The sequence below is a fragment of the Ambystoma mexicanum genome, chromosome 8 (assembly GCF_040938575.1).
Source record: "Ambystoma mexicanum isolate Mex_15411 chromosome 8, UKY_AmexF1_1, whole genome shotgun sequence".
NCBI lineage: Eukaryota > Metazoa > Chordata > Amphibia > Caudata > Ambystomatidae > Ambystoma > Ambystoma mexicanum.
The window spans coordinates 1,081,145,039-1,081,172,840 of NC_090929.1; the positions used below are offsets into that span (position 1 = coordinate 1,081,145,039).

Sequence of the window (27,802 nt, forward strand, 5' to 3'; positions counted from 1 at the left end):
TCTTGTCCTTGGCCAGGGCGGGACTGCCGCATGCTTCTATCAAGGTGCATCTGGCGACTATCTCCCGCTACTCCAGGTAGATCTTCTCTTTGGTCTCACCGTCTCGTCAAGGAGTTCCTCAAAGGACTGTTTCAACCTTTCCTGCAGGTGAAGGCTCCTGCCTTGGCGTGGGAACTCAACGTGGTGCTGAAGAGGCTCATGGGAGGGGGGGGGGGGCCTTCGAGGCTATGCATCAGGCCCCTCAAGTTCCTCTCGTCGAAAACAGCTTTCTTTGTAGTCATCACCTCAGCCATATCTGACTTTCCACGAGTCGAGGGTGGTGCTGCGGACGCACCACTCTTTCATGCTGAAGGTTCATTTGGAATTCCACCTCAACAAGCCTTTGGTGTTACCTGTGTTTTTCCTGAAGCCAGCGCCACCAGCTGAAAGGGCCTTGCACTCGCTGGATGTTGCTTTTGCCCTGTAGTTCTACGTGACACGCACGCACAAAGAGTATTTGGAAGGCGTCTCAACTGGTCCTGAACTTTGGTCCTGTGAACCATTGAAGGGCCTTGTCCTTGGCCTTGTCCAGGGCAAACCTGTTTGCTTGAGGTATGTTCCAGAGGTAAGAGTAATTGCTTCTGTGGAGCCTTGCTACCTCCTGTGGTTGTGTAATGTTGTACTGTTATGTATTTGTTATTCATGAGCATGTGAATCCATGCCTGACCCCATGCTGGAGAAGGAACAAGTTGCTCACCTGTAACTATTGTTCTCCAGCATGGGTCTGGCATGGATTCACATGCGAACCCTCCTTTCTAACCATCTGCAGCTCTTCTTGGTCATACTTACACTTTACGTGCTTACCAAATCTGAAGATGGCTGCTAGAGAAGGGGCTTAGCGAGATGACTGGCTGGAGGCTGTATGACCCAGAGGACAGTGATTGGTTTAGAGGAGAAATACAGTTTGTAAGTGAAAGTGAAACTGTTTTTTACCGAGGATTCCCGGCCTGACGACTGCGAATATTCATGAGCATGTGAATTAATTCCAGACCCATGCTGGAGAACAATAGTTACAGGTAAGTAACCTGTTCCTTATGCACTCTTCGTTCCACAGTGGAGTTTAATCTAACAGTCTAGAAGTTAGAATTACTTAATATTCATTGTAGTTTTAGCAGGAAACACCAAGGATGTGTATTGTCCCCTGTGCATTGTTTTGATGCCAGTACAATAAAGTTGTGAACACTTTACAGATTGAAGCTTTATGTTAGAAAATACCCTCTGCTTGCAGAGAAGCAACCAGAAGACGTATTGGTTTTCCTTGTGGTAGGTTTTTGTAACATAGTGTGAGGGTCACATTAGGGTTTTGACACAGGACAGTGGACATTAATTTGGACATCCTGACAAAGACTGGTCCATTAGTACGTTTTGTTGAGACAGGGAAACCCCTCATAGTTGGGGCTAGTAAGGTGTTTTTCCTACCCACTCCCCCCTCCCCTTTATTATTTGAATAAAGGCATTGTTAGACAAGATTGGATGCAGTACCCTTTGGGTGCACTGCACTACAATAATCTTGACCTTCTGGCAATAGGGACCCAACATTTGGTAGAAGTCTGAACTGCAGAGGTTGGTAGTGTGGCTGAGCAGCCAGGCTTATCTCAAGAGAGATTAATGTGAGCAGTAATGTTTTAACACCGAGTTGTACAGTACAGTTATCCAAATAAACACTGATACTCAAGGTTCTGTGATAAAAAATTATTAATTTATTTCACAGTCAGTTGTATAAGCCTTCTTCAGAAGTGAGCAATATATGTAATACTTATAATACACTTCAAAGCACAAACTTAGTTTCTTCAAATAAGATGATACCGATTGGGGATGGCACACAGACACTTCCTACACCCTCAGGTGACTTAAATAGCTAGGACACTGTGGACATTGATTTATCACTGGTACATTTGGCGCAGTACTGAGTTTGGTGTAAAAGATCGAATAGATGAATAAAACCAAGGTTAACAAATAATTCACAAACAGGTAAGTACGTTTAAAAACCTTCCAATGTAAAATAAGTTTAACCCTTTCCTGGGGAAAAGATAAAGCACAGAGTAAAGGGTAAGAATAGTTTCTGAGGGAACCAGGACAGCCAATGTTAATTGCACAATGTCACGGGAGCTGAAGATCTTCTTTGCAGTTAGGTAAAAAGTCTTGCACAATGTTTTTAGAAATGGTTATAGCAAATAGACTTTAAGGGCCACAAGCTGGGAAGCTTGTGAGGGCAAAGCTATAGCAACTCTGCAAGGTAACCAAGACAGGTCTCAACTGAGAGCAAGTAAGGTTACATGACAAGAGGTAAGTTCTCTTAGACTTTACAGTACCTCTGGTTAGAAGAAATGGTTCCAGCTGGCTTCTGTGTCTGTACAGCTCTGCAGATCCTGTTGTTCCTCAGCCTCAGTCGTGGGGACAAGAGGGAGGATGTCTGGGGACTCTTGCTCTGCAATGGGAAGGTCAGCGGCAGCAGTGGGCAAACTTCAATTCAGCAGTCCTTCAGTGTTTCAGCTCCTCGCATCTGACTGCAAATAGCAACACCACGGTTCTCGGATACCACTCTGGACTTTCCACGCATCTGGGGTCCAGCACTCTGTTATGGTGGCTCAGGCTTGGTCAGTCCTGCTTCAGGGAAGTCTGGAGTATCTTCCTGGCGCTCGGGTCCGACTTAAAAGCAATGCACACAATCTGGTGTTCCTCTCCCTGGCACTTCGGTTCCAACAGCAACAGCAGTGGAGGTACAGCCAGCTCCGAGAGGATATCCAGACGGGCTTACCTTGGAGTTGATTGGTCCCACCAACTCAAGGGGAGAAGTTGTCCGTGCAGGGTTTCTCTAGTCGAGGCGAATTCAGAGCTTCAGCACTGCAGCAGGGCTTCACCGAGCAAACCAACAGTCCAGGAGTTGCAGCAGGCGTCTCTTCCAAGTTCTTCTTTTGGATTCCTTCGTCCAGTGGTCGACTCTGCCTTCCAAGCCAAAAAGCCTTGCCTTTTATGCAGGTTTCTCCCATTCATTCCAGCCTAGCTGTGAATTGCACAGCAGGGTGGCTGTCCTTGCCGGTCTGTCAGCCGGCCAATCACCTTTGGGTGCATTCCTGTAACCAAGGGGATTAAGCGCATGGAGTTTCGGGCACCTCCCTCACCTCCTGCCCCTGCCAGACATACTGGAGCCAGAAGCGAGCTTCACTCGTGAATCCTGCCAAAGACCAAACGAACAAAGCTACCAAACATGGTTTGGCGCACAGAGTAAATCTCAAGAAGGGCCTTTCCAACAAGAAATGGCGAAAAAAGACCGGGCCATTTTGACGAAATGGGCAGCCATGGGTGCTTTACTGCAGCTGCGAACGCAGCCTATGGTAAAAACACACAATGATAGTTAAAAAAAAAAAAAAAAACTGCCACCAGCCATAAATTGTAGAAAGGGTAACATCAAAATGTTACATGAGAAACTAGACCAAGGGGATACTAAGTAACCCCTCCAGCACCCTAATGTAAGATAGTGTGCGCTTGGTCTAGAAGTTACAAAATGTAAGTAAAGTCAATTTCACTTCACTGCTCTTGGAAATAGTAGTTTCACCAAGAGAATGTATTTAAACCTTTGGAAAATCAAAGCGACTTCCCTGTGCCACTGCACTGAATGTGCTGTGTGTCACAATGTAAAGATGCCTATGGAGTTTGTCAGACTCAAATAAACACAAAATAAACACAGAGAATACATCACAATAAAAATACAGGAGAGCTAAAAAGTCCTAAAGTCCAGAAAAAGAGCTGGGGGTCTCTAAGGTAGAAGTGAATTAGCACATTTCTGAGAATTCTGCCTAACGGGCATCATTGGCAAAACCACTACCTGGGTCATTGTCTCCTTACTCCGGCTCCTCACAGTAACTTGTACCTTACCCCAAAGGTGCTGATTCCCCAGCATGTGACAGGGAGGTCTAGATGATAACGCAAACAAGGGATCCAAAGGTCGTAGAACGAACCAGCAGTCCCAGACGAAGGTGCAGCAGATAAGGAGGAGCTCCAATGTAAGTCATTTGGAAATGTCATTGTGACATTTCTGCAGAAAATCCAGACCTCAGAACAGAGGGACCCCTGACAGTGAATAACTTTTTCTCACCTTGAGTTCCAGAGGTAAGTAACCTCAGTGGAGACTTCCTAAAAAAATTGCTCCAGCACAGCGAAACAACCCAGGTAAGTACAAGTTTCTTTCCTAGGTACAGTTTGCAGGATCCGATGCCCAGGGGCTTGAACTCAAAGCCAATGGCAATCCCCCATGATCAAGGAAAAGATCAAATGACCTTCCTACAATGATGACTCTTAAAAGACGTGGGAACCCATGAAGACTAATCCAGAGGCTCTGTGGACAACAAAGGGTCGACGTAGAGCAGACCACGATCCCAACACTCGGCTAACTGCTGGGGATACCTTTGCAAGTCCCAAGGCACATATTGGGTGGGGTGTTGGTATCCCAACTCCCTTCCAGACAGCAGCAGCTTCCAGTACCAAGGTGGTAGACCGTAGTGGTAAAGAGTTGGACATTTTTGGTAAATAGAAGAAAAATGGCAATAAACAACTTGGAACACTGTTCCAGCGTCGAAGGCTCAACCCAGAGCATGATCGGCGACAGCAGGAGATTTCAGGAAGCCGGGGCTAGACCTCCAGGAGCAGGAAAACCAAACAAGCATAGGCTCAAACCACTACACCTAGCCGCTATGTCCAGATAAGGATTAAAAACAGTGGGAAATGTCCTTCAGCTGGTCAGCAGACTTTCTTCTTCCATGTTGCAAAGCAAGCCGCTGATAGAGGGGCAGGGCCGTTAGAACCACTGGGGGAAAAAGGGCTGGTCAAAGGCCACCACACCAATCACTAGAGGGGTCTGGGGACAAAGGGTCAGATGACCAACGATATGGGTTTGTCAGTAGGACTTCCACTCAGCCTAGACTACCCCCACATGAAGCAAGGAGGAGAGCCCAGGGACCTACACTGGTCTAACCCAGTTTGAACCCTTATGGAGGCTCACTTGTGTGCTCAAACAGTTATAACCTGTGGGTTTTCTGTCTTTCTCGTGGTTACCCTGAACGAAGGGAGCCTTAAAGTACAAACTGGAAATAAGCATTTAAAAAAACACATTTGTTTTCTAATAGCTACCAAAAAGGTCCATTGGGCTACCAATGTGGTAAAAGGGCTTGCACCGCTGTTGAAGCCCAAACTAAATTACAGCTACCAACAACCTACTCCCCAAGACCAATGTAGGGTGATATAATCATCATAGTGTAAAAATGATTTGCCTGAGACACACCCCGAGGGTCTGAGAGTTTTTAAGCAAGGTAAAAAGGGCTGCAATGGCAAGAGGACTTCAGAGTGTGGACCTCATGTTTGTGAAGACAAAAAACCTCTTTCACGCTTATGACAAAGGAGGCCCTTGATGAAGCAGCAGACAGACAAAAGCATTGTGGGACGTGTCAGCAGGCAATGAAGGAGTAGAACTGAGCACTTTTGCTCTAGCAGGGCCTCTTTTCCCAGTGGACACCATTAGCAAAGCCACAAATTCAGACTCCCATGATGAGATTGCCCATGAAGTTGTGGAGCTCAGAGTACTGCACAATGTTGAGGCCCATGCAATCCAGTAGCTCAAAGACGACGTCCAAAACAGTGCATGACAGTGAACTAGATGTTTGGGCAAAGGGAGGGAGATACTGTCATGGCCTCCCCTTGTCAGTGGCGACGAGGACTTCTCTTTCTGCAATTTCTTTGGCTGCACTTGTCAAGGCAATAGATTCAAAAATGGTGAAAAGGCTAGAGTGCAGTTCTAGGATGGCAGTCTGGTCTTTGTGATGAGCACTCCCTCATGCCTGCTTCCTGGTACGCTACCACAGTTGACCCATCCAGATTGGTAAATTGGGCTGTACTGTCTCATCGCATGCATAAACTATCATGCAAAGTGCATTCCTACAGAATTGACATGCACAAAATAAGATGCTGGCCAAAGGGTAATTTTTTCACACCTTGTCAAGATCATGTCGCCCTTTGCCACACAGATCTCTCATTTCTTTCCCTCTGAAGGCAACCTTTCTCGGATTAGATCTCTCATAAATTTTCTTGCTTTAAATTCTCTGGTCAGTTATTTTTTGGCACAGAGAAATTGTTGAAAGTCAAAATACATCCTGTAATTATTTACCATGATATTTTTATGGCTGTGTTCCTTTTGAATTTGTCTAGCTGAAAAGCTGTTCCTTAAACCCTAAATGGAGATGAAAACTATGGAGATTGTTGTGAGGAATGATCTGAATTCTTGTACATTAATCAATGTTCCTTTGTCTTGGCAGGTAGCAGTAGCAGTGCCCTTGGTCTTCAGAGTCTTGGACTGTCGGGGCAGGCTCCCAGCTCTTCCTCTCTGGATGCAGGCACATTGTCTGACACCACAGCATCGGGTAACTGCACACAGTTACAATGTTCTACCTGTTCACATTTTTTATTTTTTATTTTATTGCATTAATGGCTTAATACAAAACGTTTATCAAAATTATATTTTTAATCCAATATACTCATCTAAAAATTCTGCCTCTAAATAAAATTCATGCATAGAAATGTATATATGAAGAATAGATACAAGTCCTTAAACAATTATAACAAATTGATTTAATCTCATCTTCCAAGTCCTTTATCACAAACATAAATGTTATACCTGTGAAAAAACCCATCAGCCAACATTCAGACAATTATTCAACATGTCTTTACAAAGACATTTGCTAACAAAATTTACTACTGCTGGACCAAAGGTATCCGCTCCCCACTTAATAAGTGATTCCACCATTCCACGGGTGTTAAAGAGCTTACATTTTTCAAACAGCTTGCAAAGTGCTTAGTTCTCAGGTCAGTTAAAGATGTCCAAAATAGCAATAAATGGTTTGTTTTCCATAAATCTGGTTTGGCCACAATAGCTGCATCACACATCTCTAGGTCTCATGGTGGACCTTACAGACACAACCTACTTAGTTGGGAATACATTAAGGCAAAGCCTCATAAATTGGGACATATAAAAGCTGTTTGGAAATTTAGACAGACATTTAGGAGTAGTACCCTAGGCCCTAACTTCATGGTTCAAATTGTTAAATAATTTAAACTTGTTCGCCTCTTCCAGTGTAACTATGCAATCTGCTCTCCACAAAGTAATCTTTACCTTAGTTGGGTTTATTCTTAGGTCTTCTTCACGAACCGATAGACTATCAAGTAGGTCCCTACAATATACTTCCCGTTTAGTAAGGGTTTTGTCACGCCCCAGTTCCAGTTCCCATTTTAATAGGCCAGAAAAGTCAGAGGAGCTTCTAGTATTCATTTCCTAAATAGAGTCAGGGATTTGCACTGAGCCATTACGCCATTACCTTGAACGAGATCAACCCCAACTAGCACCTAATGACCTATATTGGGGTGGATCTCGGCAATCGCAAGACCCTCCAGAAAAGCCCCTGGCCCACTGGCCAAATGGCGTGACTAATGAAGAACATACCTTCTGATCCGTTGGTCAAAACTGCTGTAGTTTCAGTTCATACAAATCTAACAACGGTTTGATTGAGAAACGTCAAAAGATTTTGCTAAACAATATCGCTTGGTTTGGCAACATTTTTGCCTTATTTTTGATCATCTCATCTGTTTTAGCCTCGATCCTCTCAGATTTATGCATGCCCCCAAATATTTGAATAAGTCAACTGAGTCCACTCTTGATGCCCAAATACCAATTAAACTGCTGTCTAGATCTTTTACTGCAATTTCCCAAGGACATCTTTATTTTGGCACTGTTTATTGCCAACTCATTCTCGTCAATGTACTCCTAGTTTCTTGAGCTGGCATTGAAGGCCAATAGCTGTCTGTTCCATCAATACTAATCATTGGTGTACAACAGGTGGCCAATTGAGGTACCACCAACCCTAGTTGGGAAAGACTTTGCAGTGTTTTAATTCTCCCCTATGTCAAAATAACCCTGTTGAAGCCCCCTAAAAGTAGGTACTTCATCTGATAAAACACCAGCACCATTCAACCTCACCCTAATACTGGTTCCTGTGTGAAGGGCCTTTAATTGATCCAATATGCCCCCTGACTACCCCATCTTGCCAGTTTCTCCCACAACCTGGGCCTGGTCACACTGTCAAATGCCTGCACCAAGTTGACGAAGGCAACATAGAACCTAGAGCTTCCCGCTAGGGCCCTGCTCTTTAACAGATTAATCAAGGAAACATTTGGACTGGTTCTCAGACCTCTTGACAAAACCTGTTTGGAAAATATCCAAATGAAATCCCCTGACAGACCATTCGTTCAGTCTCCTTAGGAGAGATGCCCCAAAGATCTTTCCCTTAACATCAAAAAGGGCAATAGGACGATACTTTTTAGGATCGTCCCCATTGCCCTTCTTGAATATCGGAACAGTAATAGCACTTCCATAGATTGCTTTTCTCCCGCAGATTCCTCATCCGATAGATCTCCTCATCCAGATCTGCTGCTCGGAAACATTTTGACTGGGGGCTGAGAGTAACTCATAGTGACAACAAGTAAGACAGACACAAGTGATCACAGTTTAAGGGTGTTTATTGAACAATGAATGCTGTGTGCAGGTTGGAAAAATGCCTTATCTAAACCTAAATCTAAGATGGGAGCAAGCATCAACCATCAAATGAAAAATGAGGCAGTCCAAGTGGCTTTGTGTCAAAATAAAAAGGGCCTATACTAAGAAACCTATTGCCAAAACCGCACAACTAGTACTAAAAAGGGGGTGGGATAGTTCTCAAGAAAATAAAAAAATGTTCTCAAATAATGTGTCCGGATGCAATAGCCTGGGTCTTCCTTCCCCACGTTTCGAGCATGGGGTAATGTGGAAGCTTGGAGCACAGTGCAGTCTCTGGCTTCTCCAGCACGAGTTGATAGTTCAGCTTTTAACTCTCAAGCTTTCAGTTACCAGGGCCTTCGATGGCCAAGTTTTGTTTCACTCAAACATCTCTTTCCTTTGAGGACCTGATTTGTTCAACAACCAACAAAACAAAAGTTCCTTTAACAAATGAAATTGATTTTCCATTGTGCGCTGGGTGATGGGTTCACCCCTGGGTCCCCCCTCTTCTGGGTGCCGACCCTCTTTGTATCGTATTTCACAATATATCACAGTCCTTTAACAATCAATTTTGGGTGATAGCTTCACCCCTGGATCTCCCTCTGTCGGGCTCAGACCCACTTTTCTTTATCTTCTTGGGTGATCGCGTCACCCCTGGATCTCGCCCGATTGGGCTCAGATCCCTCTTGCATTAACGGGATTCAATTCCCTTAGTTTCTCAACATTCTTTTTCACTATGGGATTCACTTTCCTTTCTTTCAGTGTTTGTAGATCAAAGTCGTTCGATTGTACTGGGATTTGGCTTGAACCTCTGTATGACCACTATGACCTATTTCCCTTGCCCTCCTGTAGCCTTCTCAAAGTTAATCTGCTTTGTTTCAAAGGTTGTCACTTTGAGATTCTCACTCAACACAGTCCGATTCTTATTGGTTCCCCCTCGATTTACTGGCTGTGATGAACTGCTTGGCTTTTGGCTTCTCTGGCATCAAGGCTGGTACCACGGGCGCAGGACCTTCCATCGCTCCTGCTTATCGGCATAGGTTTGGCCTGTATACCGTTGACATCTGCTGCAGGACACTTGCTGCTCGATAGTCCGCTCCGGACATGACGTCAGGTGTTGGATATATACCACAACACTATGCCCCATACCTACGTTCCTTTTTTCCGCACGCTGCTTCAGGAACACAACATCGAGTCTTTGACTCTGCGATTTGGACAAAATGTGGCAAATTCTTTCATAAAACCTTCACCGCAATCTCCACTCACTGGATTTCGAGCTTTAAATGGTGCACTGACTGCCATTACAAAATGTTGGTGACCAACCCGCACAACATTTGTCTGTGGTGTCTGGTTACGGATCACAACACGGAGGGATGTGCGTCGTGCCTTAAGATGCATCAAAAGCCATTCGTGGGAGGGTCGCCAAACATGCTTTGGGTCGACCGTCCCCGAAATCCCTGCCGCGGTCGCTTGGCTGAGACGGAAGGGCCCACCCCCGAAAAGGAGAAAGAAAAGCATCGGCAGAAGGCCAAAAAGAGGTCACACTCGAGGAGCCACTCTGTTCTTCATCACGTAAGAAAACGAGGCATCATCGACACGAGTCCAGCTCGTCATCGGAAAACCAACCACTCTGAGGTGTTGGACATATTTAAAACACAGGCTGCTGCAAGTGCGGGTAACTGCCCCTGCTCCGGTGTCATTTACAGGGGCAATGCAACACAAAGAGCAGACACCCTCCCATACCACCCCTTCAGATTTTCCATCTTCCTATGAGTGGACCCTTGAAAAATTCAACAAAATAATGAAAAGGATGTCATGCTTTGTTGAATTCATGGATAGGCACCCAGAAGAACGTAGGTCCCTTATAGACCCCTCCCAGTCAGGGGCGCAAAACATCAACCCCCTGCCAAAATAACACGTCTTGACCCATAGCCAAGCCTTTCGGCCCCAGTCCCCCCACCCCCATTTATCAAGACCCCTCTCAGGAATTGTATGATATTGATCCCTCAGGGTAACAAGACCCCAGCTCTCAGGGAGACCAGGGAGATCAATGCAGTCAGGGCCAGTACTACGATGACATCTGTCATCCAGTCGCCTGACCACCAAGGTCGGCCTGTGGCAGCTTTCACCTGTAAATTATCGGCTTCAGTGCAACAAACTGCTGCTGAAGGCTGCCCACCATTTCTGTATTGACACCCAAGAAGCACAAGGTGACGAAGACTTTGGAGGACATTTCTTGGTGACAAAAGAATCTGCCACCCAGTTCATTCCGCTGTTAGTCCATACAAAGATGTATACAGCCCTCCTTGCTTACGCACAAGGGTGGTTAACCCTAGAATTTAAAAATTGTTCAGGCCAGTGCCCACAGACCCCCTCTGTTAGGGGTCCGCTCAAACCTGACTCTCTTGTCGACACCAATACTAGGAAGTCAGAGAGCGGGTACTTCTCTACCATCGGTTGAAACCCCGCCAAACAAAGTTAACAAATTTACACTTTAGGAAGGACGGTTGCATCTTCAGCAGCATATCAGGCTAGAATTGCTAATAATTCTACCCTCCTAGCTAGCTATGGCGGTCATAAGTGTGATGAGTTGGAACGCCAGTTTGAAGCGTTTCCAGAACCCCTAAAATCACAACTACTAAGCACCATCTCAGAAGGCAAGCATTTATCAGGGGGTCTACATAGACTCCAACCTATCTATGGTCAGACAGGTTAACGCAATAGTGTCTGCTGCTTGCCACTCTCTAAACTGCTCACTTCAGCCAGACCTTTCTTGTCAGAGCAGAATTGCCTCACCATAGCTAGAGCAATAATCGGGTCTCGGCTTGATTACTGCAATGTCCTCCTACCAGGCATGCCCGCTAAAAACATCAGAAAACTCCAGACTATCCAAATCACACTCGGGGCTGCCACCGGCATATTCAAAAAGGTCCACATCTCAGCAACCAGGAAACTAGTCCACTGGCTCCCCATCAAGGAATGTATCATTTTCAAAACTATCGCCCTCACACAAATGTGTCCATAACACTGCCCCCCTTTACCTAGTACAGAGAATTGCCAAACCTACCACAGACAAACCCACAAGAACTGCATACACTTAAAAAATCACCATTCCTAAAACCCTGAGGACTCATGCAGGAGGATCTAGCTTCCCTGTCATTACCACCACCCACTGGAACTCCCTACCACCACACCTTAGAAGCATTGACTCGCACACAGCCTTCCGGAAAGCTATCAAAACTCTGTTGTTTGTATAAAATGTGACTGGCTGGGCTTACTGCCTTTCAGTGCTGTATGCTACCTCTACCCATGCTTTGTAAACCTCTCTGCCAATGTATGATATATGTAACAACACAACCACTGATGTACTTGCTTCACGTCACTCTCTCAGGCGTTTGCTCGCTGTAACCCTGAGCAAAGCCTTCTTACCTGTAACTAAGACAATTTCTTGAACCTGCGTCCCGATGCCCTTGGCTGTAGTGCGCTTTACAAATCCAAAAAATCAAATAAAAGAACAACCTCGATGCAGCGGACAATACTGGCCACATCATTGCCGAGGGCACACTTATCAAGCGTCATGCCTGGCTTAGATAGTGTGGATTTAAATTGGAGACACAGGCCACCCTCCTTAACATGCAGGTGGAACGCAACATCCTCTTCGGCAAGGCCGTGGAAGATGCCCTTAAGTGTGCGAAGGAAGAGTATGATACTCTTAAGTGCCTCGGTCAACTAACCAACAAATCCTATGTCAACAGGGTTCCTCAAACTCCAGGAGGTATCGGGGACAGGGCCCCAACGCTCTTCCGGAAATAATCAGGGTGGACAGTCTTCAACATGGGGCCCCTCACAAGGACAATCTTCCTCTTCTAATTTTCAAAGAGGACATAAAAGATCCAGAGGAAGAGACTGAACCTCACCTGGGTGAGGCTCCACCCCTCCCAATTAATGACGCACCTCTACATGTCCCCTCCCATGCCTCCCCAGTAGGAGGTCACATCCCACACTTCCCCCACGCATGGAAGGGGATACATCAGACAAGTTGGTGTTGTCCACCGTAGCAGGCAGGTATTGCATTGAACCCTTGCGAAAACCACCCAACTGCCCCCTAAAACACAGAAAAATGACACCAGAGAAGCTGTGCATACTATTGGAGGAAGTAAAGACCCTGCTGGAAAAAGGCACCATGGTAAACAGGGTATTTATTCAACTTACTTCCTTGTGCCAAAGAAAGACCTGTTCATGCGCCCAGTACTAGGTCTGCGCCCTGTGAACATATGTCAAACCTCAAACGTTTTGCATGACCACGCTTCAAGAGGTGATCCCCCCCCCTCTTAAAATGGGGGGATTGCATGGCAACATTGGATATGAAAGATGCATACTTTCATATTTCAATGTTCCAATGCACAGAATATACCTGCGATTCAAAATAGCGGGCGTCCACTACCATTTCAAAGAGCTCCTCATAGGCATCGCCTCAGCCCCAAGAGTATTCACGAAGGTGCTCGCAGTAGTAGCAGCACAGCTCTGCAGAGAGCCAATCCCTGTGTACCTTTATCTGGACCACTGACTAATCACTGGGAGTCTCCTCAAATTTGCAGACAAAACGCCCAAAGAAGGATAAACCTTTTCCATTTGGGTTTCTCCATAACCGAGAAAAAAATAGTCTAATTCCCAGCCAAGTAAGACCATTTCTGGGAGCTGTTTTAAAAACAAGAAGAACTGGCTTTCCCATCAAACGAGAGAGTACAAAACGTGTTGTTGCAAGTACCTAATTACAAGGCGGTCGGCAAATAACTGTACGCAAAGCAGTACTCTTGTTCAGGATGATGGCCTCATGCATTCAATTGGTTCAACATGCGTGCCTGCGCCTAATGAAGCAGTGGTTAGCGAAACAATGGTCTCAGTGAAGTGGTCACTGGGAAGATCTAGTGGTTGTTTCGCTAATCCTAGTACAGGCTCTTCACTGGTGGTCCAGCGACAACCTGCTAAAAGAAAACCCCTTTTGCATTACACCACCACAAGAGATCCGAACTACAGACGGCTCACTCGCCGTATGGGGGGGGCTCACTTCCTCCACCACACAGCCCACGGCCAGTGGACATGCACTACCGCCCAGAAACACATCAATTTCCTAGAACTTCTGGCAGTTCTCAAGGCTCTTCAAGACTTTCAGCAACATCTTTCAGGTTAAACATTGCCAGGCCTCACAGACAGCACCACCGCCATGTTCTACATAAACAAGCAGAGAGACACACAGTCTTCAAGTCTGTACAGGCTATCCCAAAAAAATATGGAAGTGGGCACTCAAGCGGAACATGTTCCTAACCTCTTAACACATTCCAGGGGGACTCAGTTCTCTGGCAGACACTCTAAGCAGATGCCCTCTACCAGAAGAACACGAGTGGCAACTCAACAGATATTCTAGATGGAATAGTCTCCCAATGGGGTCATTACCCATTAGAATTGTTCGCCACAAGCCTAAACACGTAATGCCCAGACTTCATATACACTATGCGAACAAGCAACCAGTGTGTTGAGAAACACGCTAAATGGAGAAACATTTTTATTTGCTTGTATCAACTTGTGGAATAAAGGAGTTTGCCTATCCAGTGTGACGAATCCGTAGATGTCGCTTCTCCACAAGGGGGAGAGCCCCTTCCAATGAGGCAAGGGGGGGTGAGGCTGCTACCTGATACCACCCCTGGGGTGGTACACGGTGGGAAGATCTCATGGGGAGAGGTTCCCCCTCATACAGGGAGGGGACATCCTGGTCACAGTGTTTCCAACCCCCTCACACTGCTTTCCCACCTCCTTCCCAATCTTTCTCTGTCCTATTCCATTATCATATACATCTTTGTGTCCCTAGTACTGTGACAAGGGAGAGTAGGGCTGACTCCTCTGGACCTCCATTTCAACATACTGCGACGAGGCCGACGCACAGAGCCATCATGAAGCATCTGCAACATTGGATTGAACGTACTAGCTTTTGCGTGCACAATGGCTTAAAAATGGACTGACGGTTGTCGAAACCTCCCTGGAGGCACTGCGAAGTGCAGATACCGCAACCGACGAAGTTAAAGCTGCTGACTGAGACCTCCAAGAGGCCCTAATTGGTCCACCGGGCATCGCCTGACTGAGACCACAAGGATAGAGATGCCCAGACATGAGAGCACGCCGGCCCAGCTGGTCGAGAAGGTACATGTAGTCCAGGGCCCCAAACAAAGTAGTCGCACTGAGACGCGCCGCCCTGCTCCAATGAGGTCATGCGGTGCAACGGAAGACAGCGAAGAGACTGGAAAACCAGAGAAGTAGTAGTCGGATTACTCTGGAGAGACTGAGGCCGCGAAGGTTGACCGGGAGTCCGCTTGAAAGTTACAGGAATGCCTGGGTCCTTATAGGGAAGGCAAGAGACTTCTCTAAAAGCGTCTATGACCCTGAGAGACCATATAAGAAAGTTTGGGCAAAGACTCTTATGCAGCAAGAGAGAAAACTGGTGTTATCGAAGCCATAGTGAATGCGGGGTACTGGGTCGGGGACCCGCAACAGAACGAGGAAGAGTTCCTCAATTGTGCATCATCTTCCTGGCAGGTCTGCCTACTGAAGCCATTAGTGAGGCTAAGATACTGGGTCGGGCCCCACAGCGGAAGGAGGAAGAGACCCTCAATTGTGCATCATCTTTGTGGCAGTAGCTGGCAGGGATGTGTACCAGGTCTGCTCACTTGATCCATTTCTGACGCTCAAAGGCTCAGAAAGCCCTGCGGAAGGGAGACATTCCGCCTGGTCCATTGAGCTGTAGCAATACGCCTTGGAAAGTCCAGAGGAAGGGAAACATTCCCCTTGGTGTGTGGAACTGCAAATTCTGGTACAAATGAAAACCAGCCCAAAATCCTGGAACTGAATGGTGATCACCCACCCAGAAGAAATGAGTTATTCTTCTGGAGACAGAAGATCCAAGACCACTTTAGTTTTGCTTTTTAGTGTAAGGGATAGAAGTAGGGTTTAGACATAGGACTGTGGCCTTTTTAGTTATGGACATTCTGACACATCCTTGGTATTTAGTTGAGGCAGGGAAACCCCTCTTAGAGACAGGGTTAGAAAGGTTATTTCCATTTCCTTTATTGCTAATACGTCGTTTGCCAAAATAGTGGTACCTTTGTGTCATTCTCCACCTTCCACACCCTTAGAGCAGTTTTAATTTTGGATGGTCCCTGGAGTGTGGGTTAACGGTATCTCAGTACCTTATTTTGACCTTCAAAATATATATATCCCTTATACATTCAATAGGCAATCTTTTTCTAAGTGCTGTAGTAAAGAAATACAACTTTGCAGTGAATGTATACGCTCCATGAATCTGCATGTAATATTTTCCCTATGTGCAAAATGGTGCCTGCCAATCCATTCATGTGAAAATACATACTAGGTGTCTCCTATCTACTTTACCTAATTCTAACCACCTTGTTATCTGTATACAGATTGCTGGTCACATTCAGAATGTAGGCATTCCAAGGCTTATTTTAACTGCAAAAATAGACTAATTCATGCCACTACACCATGCGGATATCTCTTGAAGTCTGCCTTACTGTTCAGTCCATACTCCATTGATAGTTTTCTAGTCCCTAGCATCAAATATACTGTTCATCAACTATGTTGGATTATCCGAAATCTCCCACAAATCTGGTGCTGAAAATCCATCTTAAATGCTGGTTGCAGTCTCTGCCAAGATGGATTGTCCTACCCTTTTCAAATTGCTTGAACAGGGCTGGGAAAGACGTGCTTTAAGGTCTCTGGCCAATTCCACCAGAGGCCTAGTGGCCAAATGTGCCCTACAGACGGTGTCTTTGCATTAGACATCTGTCAGGCAGTCATGTGGGCTTCCTTGCACATTGTTGGGGCAGAATCCTATTTTTAGCTTCTCCTGAACCACTCTTTGTGTGGGTCCTCTACATTTTTTGAAATTTCCTTTGCCTGCTTTCCTGGCTTAAGAACTATTTTAGTGGCCAAAGGTACTCCTACTGAAGTCCCGTTCCCACTGCACCACTTTTCTGGATTGCATTAATGAATCCTTCTGGCTACCAGTGCAGCAAAATCTTCTCCCATTCACCTTTGTTTTTACAATGCAGCACAAGCCACTGTAAATGGTGTGCTGCAGGAGCATACTGTGTCCCATGTTCTTCTCTCTAAAGCATCTTTTTGTTTGTTACTTTTTTAATGTGTCCAGAATAGGCAGGTGGCAAGGAACCCATTCTTACTATGATAATGCCTTTTTGAGTAACAGTTAATCAAAACAGTTGACATGTGGCTTAAGCGCTGTACTTGTATGCATCTTTTCTTTTTGCTTCCTCTCCTCTCCGAGATAGCCTTATAAAGGGCATGCAGAATTTCTAAAAGACGGCCAAGGGAGTATCCTTGGTACTTGGTATTACCTGTGCAGGCAGGGAAAAGGGACAGGGGATGTCCAACCATGTTGATGTCTTATTGCTGGGGAGCATCAACCTGTTAGAATGATGCAGTCCCTTACTATTGGAGTGCTGTGCCGCCACTTAGCTTACATTTATAATAAGAGTTGATGATCTGGCACTGTTTGAGTCATCTTGGGAATCCAAGTTTCCAAAGCTGAAGCAACTCTGGAGGGCTGTTGCTATATCAGCATTGGCAAAGCCAACATTATTTACATGAAGCCCTTCTTATTAACTGGGGAGGCCTTAGCTGCATACTTTCCGCTCTTGGACTGGTGGGACCAACCAGTCTGAAGATGGGCTTGCTATCCTCGTTATGCCAGAGCTCATGAGTCTTGTGGTGCTGCATTTAACCTATATCCTCTGTTCTGCTTCTTTGCAGGGACGCCTTTACTCTTTGGACTGAAACCTTCATGGGCGTGTTTCTGCATTGCAGAGGCCTCCTTACCAGGCTACTGTTTATAGTAAAGAAGGGTTTACCTGAGACCAAAGTCTGACTGCTAGCCTGCCTTTTGTAACTTTTTAACATTGCACACAGCATCTAACAATGCAGTGCATTGGGGATAGTTTTGTATCACCGTAGCCTTTTACACATAGGATTTTTGATTACTCTTATATGTGCCTAAAGACAAGCTTGTGGCAGCAATTATATTTTTATCATTTCTGTGTTATTTCTAATGTGCACATTCACGTTTACCGCGTATGGCTACTAAACGCGGCAATATGAATCGAGGGATTCAGTCACTTGTCCCCAGGCCTGCCTAGCCTTTCCTTGTGAGGCTAGGGAGGTGAGCCTGCTGCACAATATTTCTGCTAGTGGTGACGATAACCGGGACCACACAGGGAGAGACTCAACTATTTGGGGGTAAGGACTCCCTTTGTATTATCCTCAAACACGCAATACGGTTCTATTAAGTGACAGACACCAAAACTCCTCATACATATGCTATTGTAATGTAATTACCAAAGACCGAAATCAGTATGGTACTGCGAAGAGTAAGAATGCAGCAGTAATGAAGAATGACTGTTTACCACTGAGACGAAGAAACCATACAGAGTTATACGGAACACAAGTCCAACACTAAGGAAGTTGTATTGTAACAACGCTAGCCAATTGCGCCTCAACCTAATACAATTCTAATTGATCAGATTAACACCACCACTAATCCTAATTTGACAGTTGATGTTTTATTGGACAGCCAACACGTGTTTCGACCCTCGTAAGACTTAATCAGGGCTAATCATATTTCAACAAATCCTCCCAAAATGTTTTTGAATTAACCCTTCTCATTCAAATCCTTGATGGGATCACTTCCTATTTCTCTGTCCTGTGTGATTGCTTAAGCATAAAGTTTCAACGTATCCTTCTTAATAATGAGATGGGAATCAATATCCCAAATTCTAGATAGAAGCACTCCAACTCCTCAATTTTTGTATTGGATTGTTCAGCCCAAAACCCTGATGGGATAGTGCGGCGTTCCACGTGGCAAAATACACAAAAGAGGGACTATGTTGAGAGGCTGGGGGGATCCTCAGCATTGCATGATAAGTGGGAGGATCCAGAGAAATGCGGGAGATTCAAACTGGCTGGCTGATGGAAGCCGGTGACGCAAGGAGAACGCTAGTTTGTACAGCTAATCAGACAAGCACGACAGGTCTGCCAGATTGAAGCATATGCCAGGAGGGAAGCGAGTACAAGAGGTGATGGCCAACAGGGAGAGAGAAAGAAGAACCATGGCGGAGCGCCGGTCTCCAGAGAAATCTGAAGTAAGCAGAAAAACCATCCTGAAGAACATTGAAACAGAAGCAAGGAAGAACACTGACCCGGTGATGCAGGCCCATCTAATTCCATGTTAAGGGGAGAGCGGTAGACCTGGGAAAGCGGGCGTGGTTAATATCTGCAAATGTCCTGAAACCAAATATAGAGTGGGAGCAATCATTCTCATCCCAGTAAGTGACAAATCTATAAACAGAGCAGGACTACACACGCTGATAAGAAGAGTGAAGGTTTAAAAAGGACTCAACCTCTATGCTTAGTGAGAAGAAGAATATAGAAAGGAGAGAGAATTATTCAGAGGAAACTCAGAGGAAGAAACAGAACCCGAATGCAAGGAGCTCCTTTCAAAAACTAGAAGATTTGATGAATCCTACGATCCCTCACCAAAACCCTGCCTAAAGTATCCTCCCAGATGGCCAGGGAAAGGCAGATGCTTCCTGATCCTGGCCTTGTGGCTGGTATACTGCATAACTGCCACTTAGTAGGAGACAAGGCACAGAGGGGTGAGGAGATCTTGAGGGATGAGACATAGTATTTGTCCTTGAAAGGGAAGAAGAACCTTTCAAAAGTGCCAAAACATGTAATGGCTTATTGTCGGTATTCTGTATCTGAACCACATATTAAGCCTGTGGATGTGGGCAAAGCTGGTATAAAATCATTAAAATTCCCAAGGAAAGAAAAACCATTTGCGGTCTCTGAGAAATGTTGGCACAAATGTGTTTTGTAAATAAACCAAGGATTCTCGCTCCAATCACCAGCAAAGTCACAATTTGTGTCACACATAATTACACAAAGCGAATTAACTTATGTAATAGTGATACCTGTGAAACAAAATCAAATAACCATAAAGTGAATTAACTGATGTGGACTACGTAAATGAAGAATATATGAAATAAAGTGTGCAATCTATGTTTAGACACTAACAAATGTGTACCTCACAATTAATTGCATCAATCATAAAACTGTGGGGACGCTGAAAACCTAAGCTCAAAGGCTCAATGGGCAAAAAAATGTCATCCTTTGTAACAATCGGACCGACTGGTGAATATTGGTCCCTATTGAGCCATGCAGCCACTGACACCCAATTAATGTGCACAGGTCGGTTATGATAAGTACCCAACTAACTAAACCAGGGGTTGAGCGCACAAACTAGTATTACTCACCCAAAGCAAGAAAGCAGGCCATTAGGAGAGGTAGCTGTGGCTGGAGTGCTTTCAGCAGCAGTTGTAGCAGAAAGCAGAGAGCATATTGTTGGCAATCCAGGCAGAAGTGGGAGAACCGGAGTGACGCTGGGACTTATTTCAAGCAAATTTCAACTGCCTGTCCTGAGAAGGTCTGTTTCCAAGTGCCGAGGTTGCTTAGCGGAAAGCTTGAAGGAAGATTGCTTTTTCCCCCATGTGAACGTAATTGCAGAGATTACACCGCAGGAAGCGTGCCAGAGTCTGTGGCTAGAAGGTGTTGTGAAGCGGAGTGTCTCAGCAGCGATAGGAGCGCCTTAATTGCCTGGCTATACCGAAGATGCGTTCAACAAGGAAGGGTGTGGGTCCAAAAAGAAGCCAGAAGCCGTAGAAGCCCTGCATCATGGGAAGGAAGGAAAACGGAAGCCGGTGAGTGTTGCCGAACATTCTGATTCTTTGCGCGAGTCGTTCCAGGCAACAGTATCCACATAGAATCACTTGCGCATGAGTAAAAGTGAGGTGAAACTGACCGCTGATTGTCAAACAATTAAGAACTTGAAAAGAGAAAAATGCTATGAAACCATCTAATTAACTATTAAACTCACTGAAAGTGCATGAAGGAATGGTCGCGTGTGCTTAAAACTGATTCGGAGATGAAGGATATTCTCTGAATCAATTAAAACAATAATAACAATAAAGTTAAGTGGCTAAACATTGGCATTACACGCTATAGAGAGCATGCATTGCCTAAACCAAGAGGGAAACCAGTGTTACTCGGACCAGGTTGGGGAAAGATGAATTGGTTGCTTGTGATTGTTCTCTCAAAGCTGATACAACTTACATTGCGAAAGCCAGTATGAGAAAGAGAACATTACACCCTAAAGGCATTTTAGGGGTTTGTTGTTGCAGACAGCGAGAAGTGACAAATAGGCTGCCCTTCTGGGAAGTGGAAAGGTCAGAAGAAGAGTGGCTTGCTTTCTTGAAGGTGTTGCAGTACACTAAAATGAATTTTATCTGGTATACAAAATGGTTCAAAGTCCCAAAGATACTGAATCTGTGGTGGTGCTTTTGGTTGTCAGTGGATGTGAAACCTCAGAAGCACAGTTGAATGAGCAACGCTATGGGGCAGGTGAGTGGACCTGCATGGTGAGACCTTGTAGAAGTTAACCCCATTTCAGAATGCTTCAGGTGGAATTGGACGTGCTGTGCAGTCATCTTGACAAAGATAGAAACTGTGCTTCCAAGTAGTACTCAGAAAGACTGCATAAGTGTAAAAAAACAAGTTGGGTCTATTTGAGTTCAACAAAGAACTGTGGTTCTTCTTTGACATTTATCAACTGTGGCAAAGCATCTTGGCCTGAAATAACATTGATGGTCTTTGAAGAAGTGGGAATTAATTGTTCAAAGAAAAAGAGGAATCTTTCTGTTGTCTGGACTTTTGTTAACAGAACTTTATTTTGACACACTGAAGGATCCAATAACTGAATTCAGTCTTTATTTGCAAAACCTGCATTTTCTTGTTTTTTTGTTGAACATTTGAACTGAATTTGACTCGAAAGCTGGCGAAGGGGAGTTCATCCAGGTTACCAAAAAAGTCTGTGAATATATTGGAAATATTGTTGAGGTTTATTGTGAATTGCCATATATTTCTTTTGTGTATTTTATGCTTAAGTGTGGGGATCAGATAATCCTATGTTAGTGTTTTCCTTTAGTTTTGATAGGCAGGGAAATCCTTGTTTGAGTAAGGATAATGAGGGGTGTTGGTGAAACATATCATTTAATAAAATGGCAACATTTGAGAAATCATCCAAAAGGTGTCCGACTCACATTTCTGACCCCTCGCAAAGACTTGCTGTAAGAAGTGGCAAGGGACAAGGGACTACGTGAAGCTTTCCTATTAAGCAGAACTGTGCTGAAAATGCAACCCAGGAGAAAGGAGTCATTCTCCTGGTCTTTTCTGTTATTTAATTTAAGTGTAGGGTCAGGCTAGGTTCGTTTTGGGATGGAGGACATACGTTTGGTTACAGACTTCACTAATGATGGCGAGCACCCTAGTTTAGTTGTGTTAGGTAGGGAAACCCTTAGGTTTACGATGTGCATGTTATTTATTATTTCATGATACATCTTGTGAACATGACATCCATTGGTCTGTCTCCTCCTTCTGAGCTACCACAGTGGCTAGTGCCCTAAAATAGCCTTATTATTTGATCTTCATCCTGCCTTGACGGGTCAGGAAATCAGATAGGTTATGAACTTGCTTGGGAAAGTGCAGCTTTTGCGGGCTAGTGCTGTGTTGTGTGTGTGTGTGGCCCAGGTGGAGGGTATGATTGTCTGGTTCCACTCCCCATCTGAGGTGCCAGAAAGGCTGAGTGGTGGGGCATGAGTGAAACCAATAGTTGTACCCGAGAGGACAAATACTGGCTGTTTGAATGGTGCAGATCCTAACTGTTGGTAGCCTTGGGCTTGCTTACAGGCTGAATTTTGGATAAGAGGACTACTGCAGACATTTCATTCGATCCACGTTGGAGCCAAGAATCCCCTGTAGAAAAACAGCTTATTGAAGATCCGAAGAAGACTTATTAAGACGCTGGCATCCCTTCCTGCGCCTGTCACATTGAAGTTCATTTCGGTCTACCTGATCTGCGAATGCCCTGTGTGGTGCTTCAACCCCTGGACTGGTGGGTCTACCACTCTCGACGTGTTCTCAACGAGGCTGCTGTCCTGAGCCTTTGGCAGTGTCCCTACACCAATCGGTGGACTGTCCAGCTCTCCAGTTGGCTACCTCAGTAGGAACTGCCAGTGGATGGGAGTTCGGTGGGCGCTAGCTTGTGATATAAGTCGACTTCCTGCTGAATTTCATCCTCGGTCTTCTGTCCTGGAATTACTTCTACAACCGCAACTGGAAGGACCCGACCATCATCTGTGTGCAGTGGCCATCGCTGGAACTCGCCTTCTACCATCCTGTGAAGTGTCCTGAAGAGGGCTACATCGGTGTATTCTTAATTTCTCCATCACCAAATGTTGCAATCTGCTCCTTTACCTGACCGGTAGAACCTTGTACCTACAGCTGCCTGCTGAGAACCTCTCACAGGAACCAATGGCAGGAAATCCAACTTCCAGTGACCCCTAGTTGACTCATCCAGTCCTCTGAGGAAAATCGGAGTTAGGGGGTAAGTAAACACAAAGCATTTGGCTCCCCCTGTCCTCAATATGATTACATTGAGAACAGATCTCTTTGTATCCTTCCATTCCACTGCTTTTTGGTCGTCAAACCTGACTAGTAAAACCTGAAAGATAAGAACACATTTTACTTACCTTGTAACTTTGTTGCATCTCTTCTTTTGAACAATCACACAAGTAACTTACCTGCTACAGATACAATCTGGGGAGAAACATTGTGACTTTTGGGCACAAGGTCCCACTCTTCTTTGGGATTGGACTGCTATAACTAGGGAATATCACTTGTGACTTGGTTGCATCTTACCGCATCAATTTACTTACCTCCTTTGTTGATTTAAGTCTTTGAATTTTAAGAACCTACGTTGCCTGTGTACATGTTCATTATTGAGTGTTGTAATCTTTTAATGTGTGATTAAGGCTTAGAATAAATATTTTATATTTTATTTATAGACATTCCTGTCTAAATTGAATTATGTGCTTCACTGTGTGGTCTCATTGTGGACCCCGGCCTCACTCTCACACTCCTGAGAATTGCCTTGATAATCTTGCGTCCCGTCCCATTTCCTCCATACTGTATGGGCGTCCCTTCCAAGGGACGGGAGACCGAACACTTTTCACCAGAAAAAACCTTCTTCCCCTTTAAATTTAGAGGCGCGCGTGCCAGGGAGCATGCGCTGCACTGACTCCACCCTCCGACGCCACACCCCAGTCCCCTTTTCCGCATCGACGGGAACGGGCCGCATTCACCAGGGCTCCTGGGTTTGGCTTCGGCCATGTAATTCCACGCACGGATACTTCTTCTTTGTCTTTTTTGTCTTTTTATCATTCAGGTACTTGGTCCTCAGGCGTCACGCTCCTCCCCGGTGCATGCCGACTTTCAGCAGGTGTCCATCATGCAACAGGCTCTTCCCAACTTCAGACCCCCAAGCCCTCTGCCTATGTTGCCTTGGCCCAGAGCGCGGTTGGCAATCTTGTTTAGTGTGTGACTCGCTGTCCTCGAAAGTGCTGAGGAACAGACTAGCCAGGTGGAGGGAGTTCTTCCAGAAGTCGCCTCCAGAGGATCTCAAGAACTTCGTGAAGCATCGAATCAGGCCCAAGGTAGGGCCCATATTCTCCATCGCACCCCGCAAGGTATACTCCTTCCCAGGGACACTCCTGCGTGGGAGGGACCGGTCCGGTCCTTCTACCAGCACGTGCACCGAGGCTGCTTCAGCTACCGAATTTTGGGTCGAGGGATCCTCGGATCCTCCCAGTGGCAGTGTTGAGGGATCTGGAAGGTTCTTTCACCGGGTCTTCACCCGAGGGGCTCTGCCCTTTTACCTGCACCATGGCCGATGGGTTACACCCTAATACCGGCAATATGTCTGAGGGGGTGCCTAAACGCAGCTCTACCAGCCCCCGGGTTGAGGGTGTCGCACATACCGGCCTAGGCCCGAGGAGCAGGGTAGGCCTTGTAATCCAAACGCAAGTGTCTTGGAGGAGGCCGGGCCCAGCATGCCGAGCAACACGTGGCAGGCACGTGGCAGGCAGCTGGACAAAATGGCCGCTGCACCAGAAAGAGGCACACGTCCGACGCCATTCCAGGAATTCGGCAAAGAATGAATGTCAAGATGGGACTGGCATCAACCAGGTACGTGGCCTACAGTCTACCCCTCATTTGCGCAGGCGGCTCCGTACCAGCCTCCACCGCTTCCGCAGCCCCTGGCCGTGCTCCCAGTACTCCAGCCTCCAGCACCAACTACTCCTCCTGACACGCCATCCTAAACTAGGGCCTTCCACAAACATCTTACTGGGCTGGCAGAGTATCTGGGCCTGCCCCAGCCCGGGGTCGAGCAGCCGGCAGAGGGGGTCCTGGCTTAAGTCCTCACACAACGCCCCTCTGCCAAAATGGGGATTCCAATGCAAACCGATGTAGTCTCCCTGGCCAAGAAGGGTTGGCTCAAGCCCCACTCGGCCCAGCCAGTCAATCGACGCCTGGACGCCAAGTACAGGCAGGTGGAGGGGGATACACTCTTGCTCTCGGCCCATCCTCAGCCGCACTCATCTGTGATCGCTGCAGCATCACTGTACTCCAAGCCTCAGACATCCTCAGTCTCCTCCTCAGCGGCGCCGCTAGGCAAGGAGGAGATGATTTTGGAGGGGTACGGCAAGAAACTCTATTCCAACGCATCCTTGCATCTTCGTCGGGCCAACACAGATGCCATGCTGGCTGCTGCCAACCAAAGATTATGGCGGGAAATTGCAGACTTCCTTCCGGAACTCCCCGCCTAGAGCCAATCACAATTTAAGTCGGGGATAGCCGAAGCTAAGATGGTGGCTCATGATCTCATGGAATCCACAGTGGCCCATATTGACACCTCTGGCCGCGCCATCTGCATTGCCATGGACATGAGGACAGCCTGGGTCCGGGCAACAAAATTCAACGCGGGCGTACAGGAACGCATCCTAGATCTACCATTCGAGGGGGGGGGGGGGGGGGTACCTGTTCCACTCCTCCACAGATGAAGAGCTGGACAAAAAGAACAGCTCACAAACGGCCAAGTCTTTATCCATCCATACAAAGACCATGCCGAAATCATACACCCAATCTCAGCAAAGCTCCGAGAGGGGTCATACGTACGGAGGGTTACGGGGCTTACAGGAACGTAGATCCAGGCAGCCGGACTGCTCGCTGTTTCAGAACCGGCGCAAGCAGCAAAAAGGGGGCAGCTGGGGAGAGTACAGGCTTTTTCCAGTCCGCCTCCTCCACGACAGCCTTCGAGGGAAAGAAGGCATGACACGTCCCTTCGGGTCCACGTGTCGGGGTACCGCCTGCCTATCCCAGCCTCTCCCCCCCTCCTCCCCTTCACTCCCACTGGTTGGGGCAGCAACTTTTTTGGCGGAGATCCGGTCGCTCATAGAGAGCCAGGCAGTGGAGGAAGTCCCAGCCACCCAGCGAGGCTTTGGCTTTTACTCCAGGATATTCACCATTCAGAAGAAGAACCAGGTGGGCCTGAGAGTTGTGCTGGACCTTTCCACCCTCAACCTTTCCTTACCCCTGCAAAAATTCAAGATGATCGCGCCAGCTTTTATAGCTGATACATTGGACAAGGGAGACTGGATGTGCTCCCTGGATCTGAAGGACGCGTACCTACATGTCCTGATTTGGCAGCCCCATCGTTCTTTCCTATGGTTCAGGATCATTGGCTTCCATTTTCAACACAAGGTCCTTCCTTCTGGCCTCAACTCGGCCTCCAGGGTCTTTACCAGGCTCATGAATGCGGTGGCGGCCCTCCTCAGAGCTCATAGCCTCCACATCTACCCATAACTCGACGGCTGGCTTGTCAGGGCTACATCTGTCGAAGCGGTTCTCCACTCTTCCAATGCCCTTATGAACACACTGCACGATCTGGGCTTCTCGCTCAATCTCAAGAAGTCGCAGCTGCAGCCTACACAGATTCTGACCTACTTGGGCCTCATCTGGGGCATGTGCTCCGAGAGGGTATTTCCGTCAGAGGACAAAATCTCGGCCATCAAGAGGGCCACTGCCCACTTCATCAGAGAAGTGACCTCGGCATGGTGGTACCAACATCTCCTGGGTCTTATGGCAGCAGTCTTATTAGCCTTTTCGCACACAAGACTAAGGATTAGGAGGAGTCAGCTGCACTTTGCAGCCTCATAGAACCAGGAGCGGGGCTCTCAATCCAAGATGATCAACGTTCCTCCATCTCTCCACCCGGACCTGACTTGGTGGTCCAGAGACTGCAACCTGCGGGCGGGCAAGCCCTTCTGGCTGCTCTCTCCGCAGGCCACCATCACCACAGATTCCTCACTCGAGGGCTGGGTACCCACCCTGGACGATCTCTCGGTCCACGGCACCTGGACTCGACAGGAGTAGGAATACCACATCAATTGGCTAGAGCTGAATGCCATCTGGCTGGCGCTCAGGGCATTCCTACCACTTCTCAGGGGCAAGGTTGTCCTCATCCAGACGGACAACTCGACCAGCATGTACTACATCAACAAGCAGGAAGGCACCAGATCCCCTCCTCTGTGCAGACTGGTGATCAGCATGTGGGAGTGGGCCCTGGAAAACATTTACTTCACGGCAGTCCACCTCCTGGGGGAATCCAACCTGAAAGTGGACAGGCTCAGCAGGCTGGGAGCAGACAGTTACGTGTGGCAGCTAAACAATCTTGTTATTCAGGAGATTTTCAACAGGTGGGGGTCACACCCAGGTGAGACTCTTTACCACCTGGCACAACAAGACGTGTCCCCAGTTCGCATCCAGGCAAGGTCAGGGCCCCGGCTCTCTGGGCGCTGCGTTTCACCTCCAGTGGACCTTCATGAAAGCCTACGGCTTTCTGCCCACTCCCCTGATTCAGAGTAATTTGCAAAATCAAGGAGTCTCACCAACTCCTCCTCATTCTAATAGCTCCATGGTGGCCGGCCATGCCATGGTTTTCGGAGCTGCTTAGTCTCTCGGAAGTGCCCCCGATTCACCTCCCGATGGGCCCAGCACATCATCTGGTACAGCAGGGGGGCAGAGTCATCCACCCTGCACCAGGGAGACTAGCCCTCACAGCGTGATACATGAGCAGGTAACGCTTCGGCACCT

The 27,802-nt window shown here is 46.7% G+C and overlaps 1 protein-coding gene across 6 annotated transcripts in view; it reads left to right on the forward strand.

The window, feature by feature from the left end:
• Window positions 1-27,802, forward strand: part of UBR4 (ubiquitin protein ligase E3 component n-recognin 4) — a 2,945,062-nt gene that overhangs the window by 1,760,420 nt on the left and 1,156,840 nt on the right. For all 6 annotated transcript variants that reach the window (XM_069611069.1, XM_069611071.1, XM_069611072.1 and 3 more), the window contains one exon: window positions 6,345-6,449. In XM_069611069.1, the coding sequence (XP_069467170.1) occupies window positions 6,345-6,449 (105 nt within the window). The remainder of the gene's footprint in view (window positions 1-6,344; window positions 6,450-27,802) is intronic.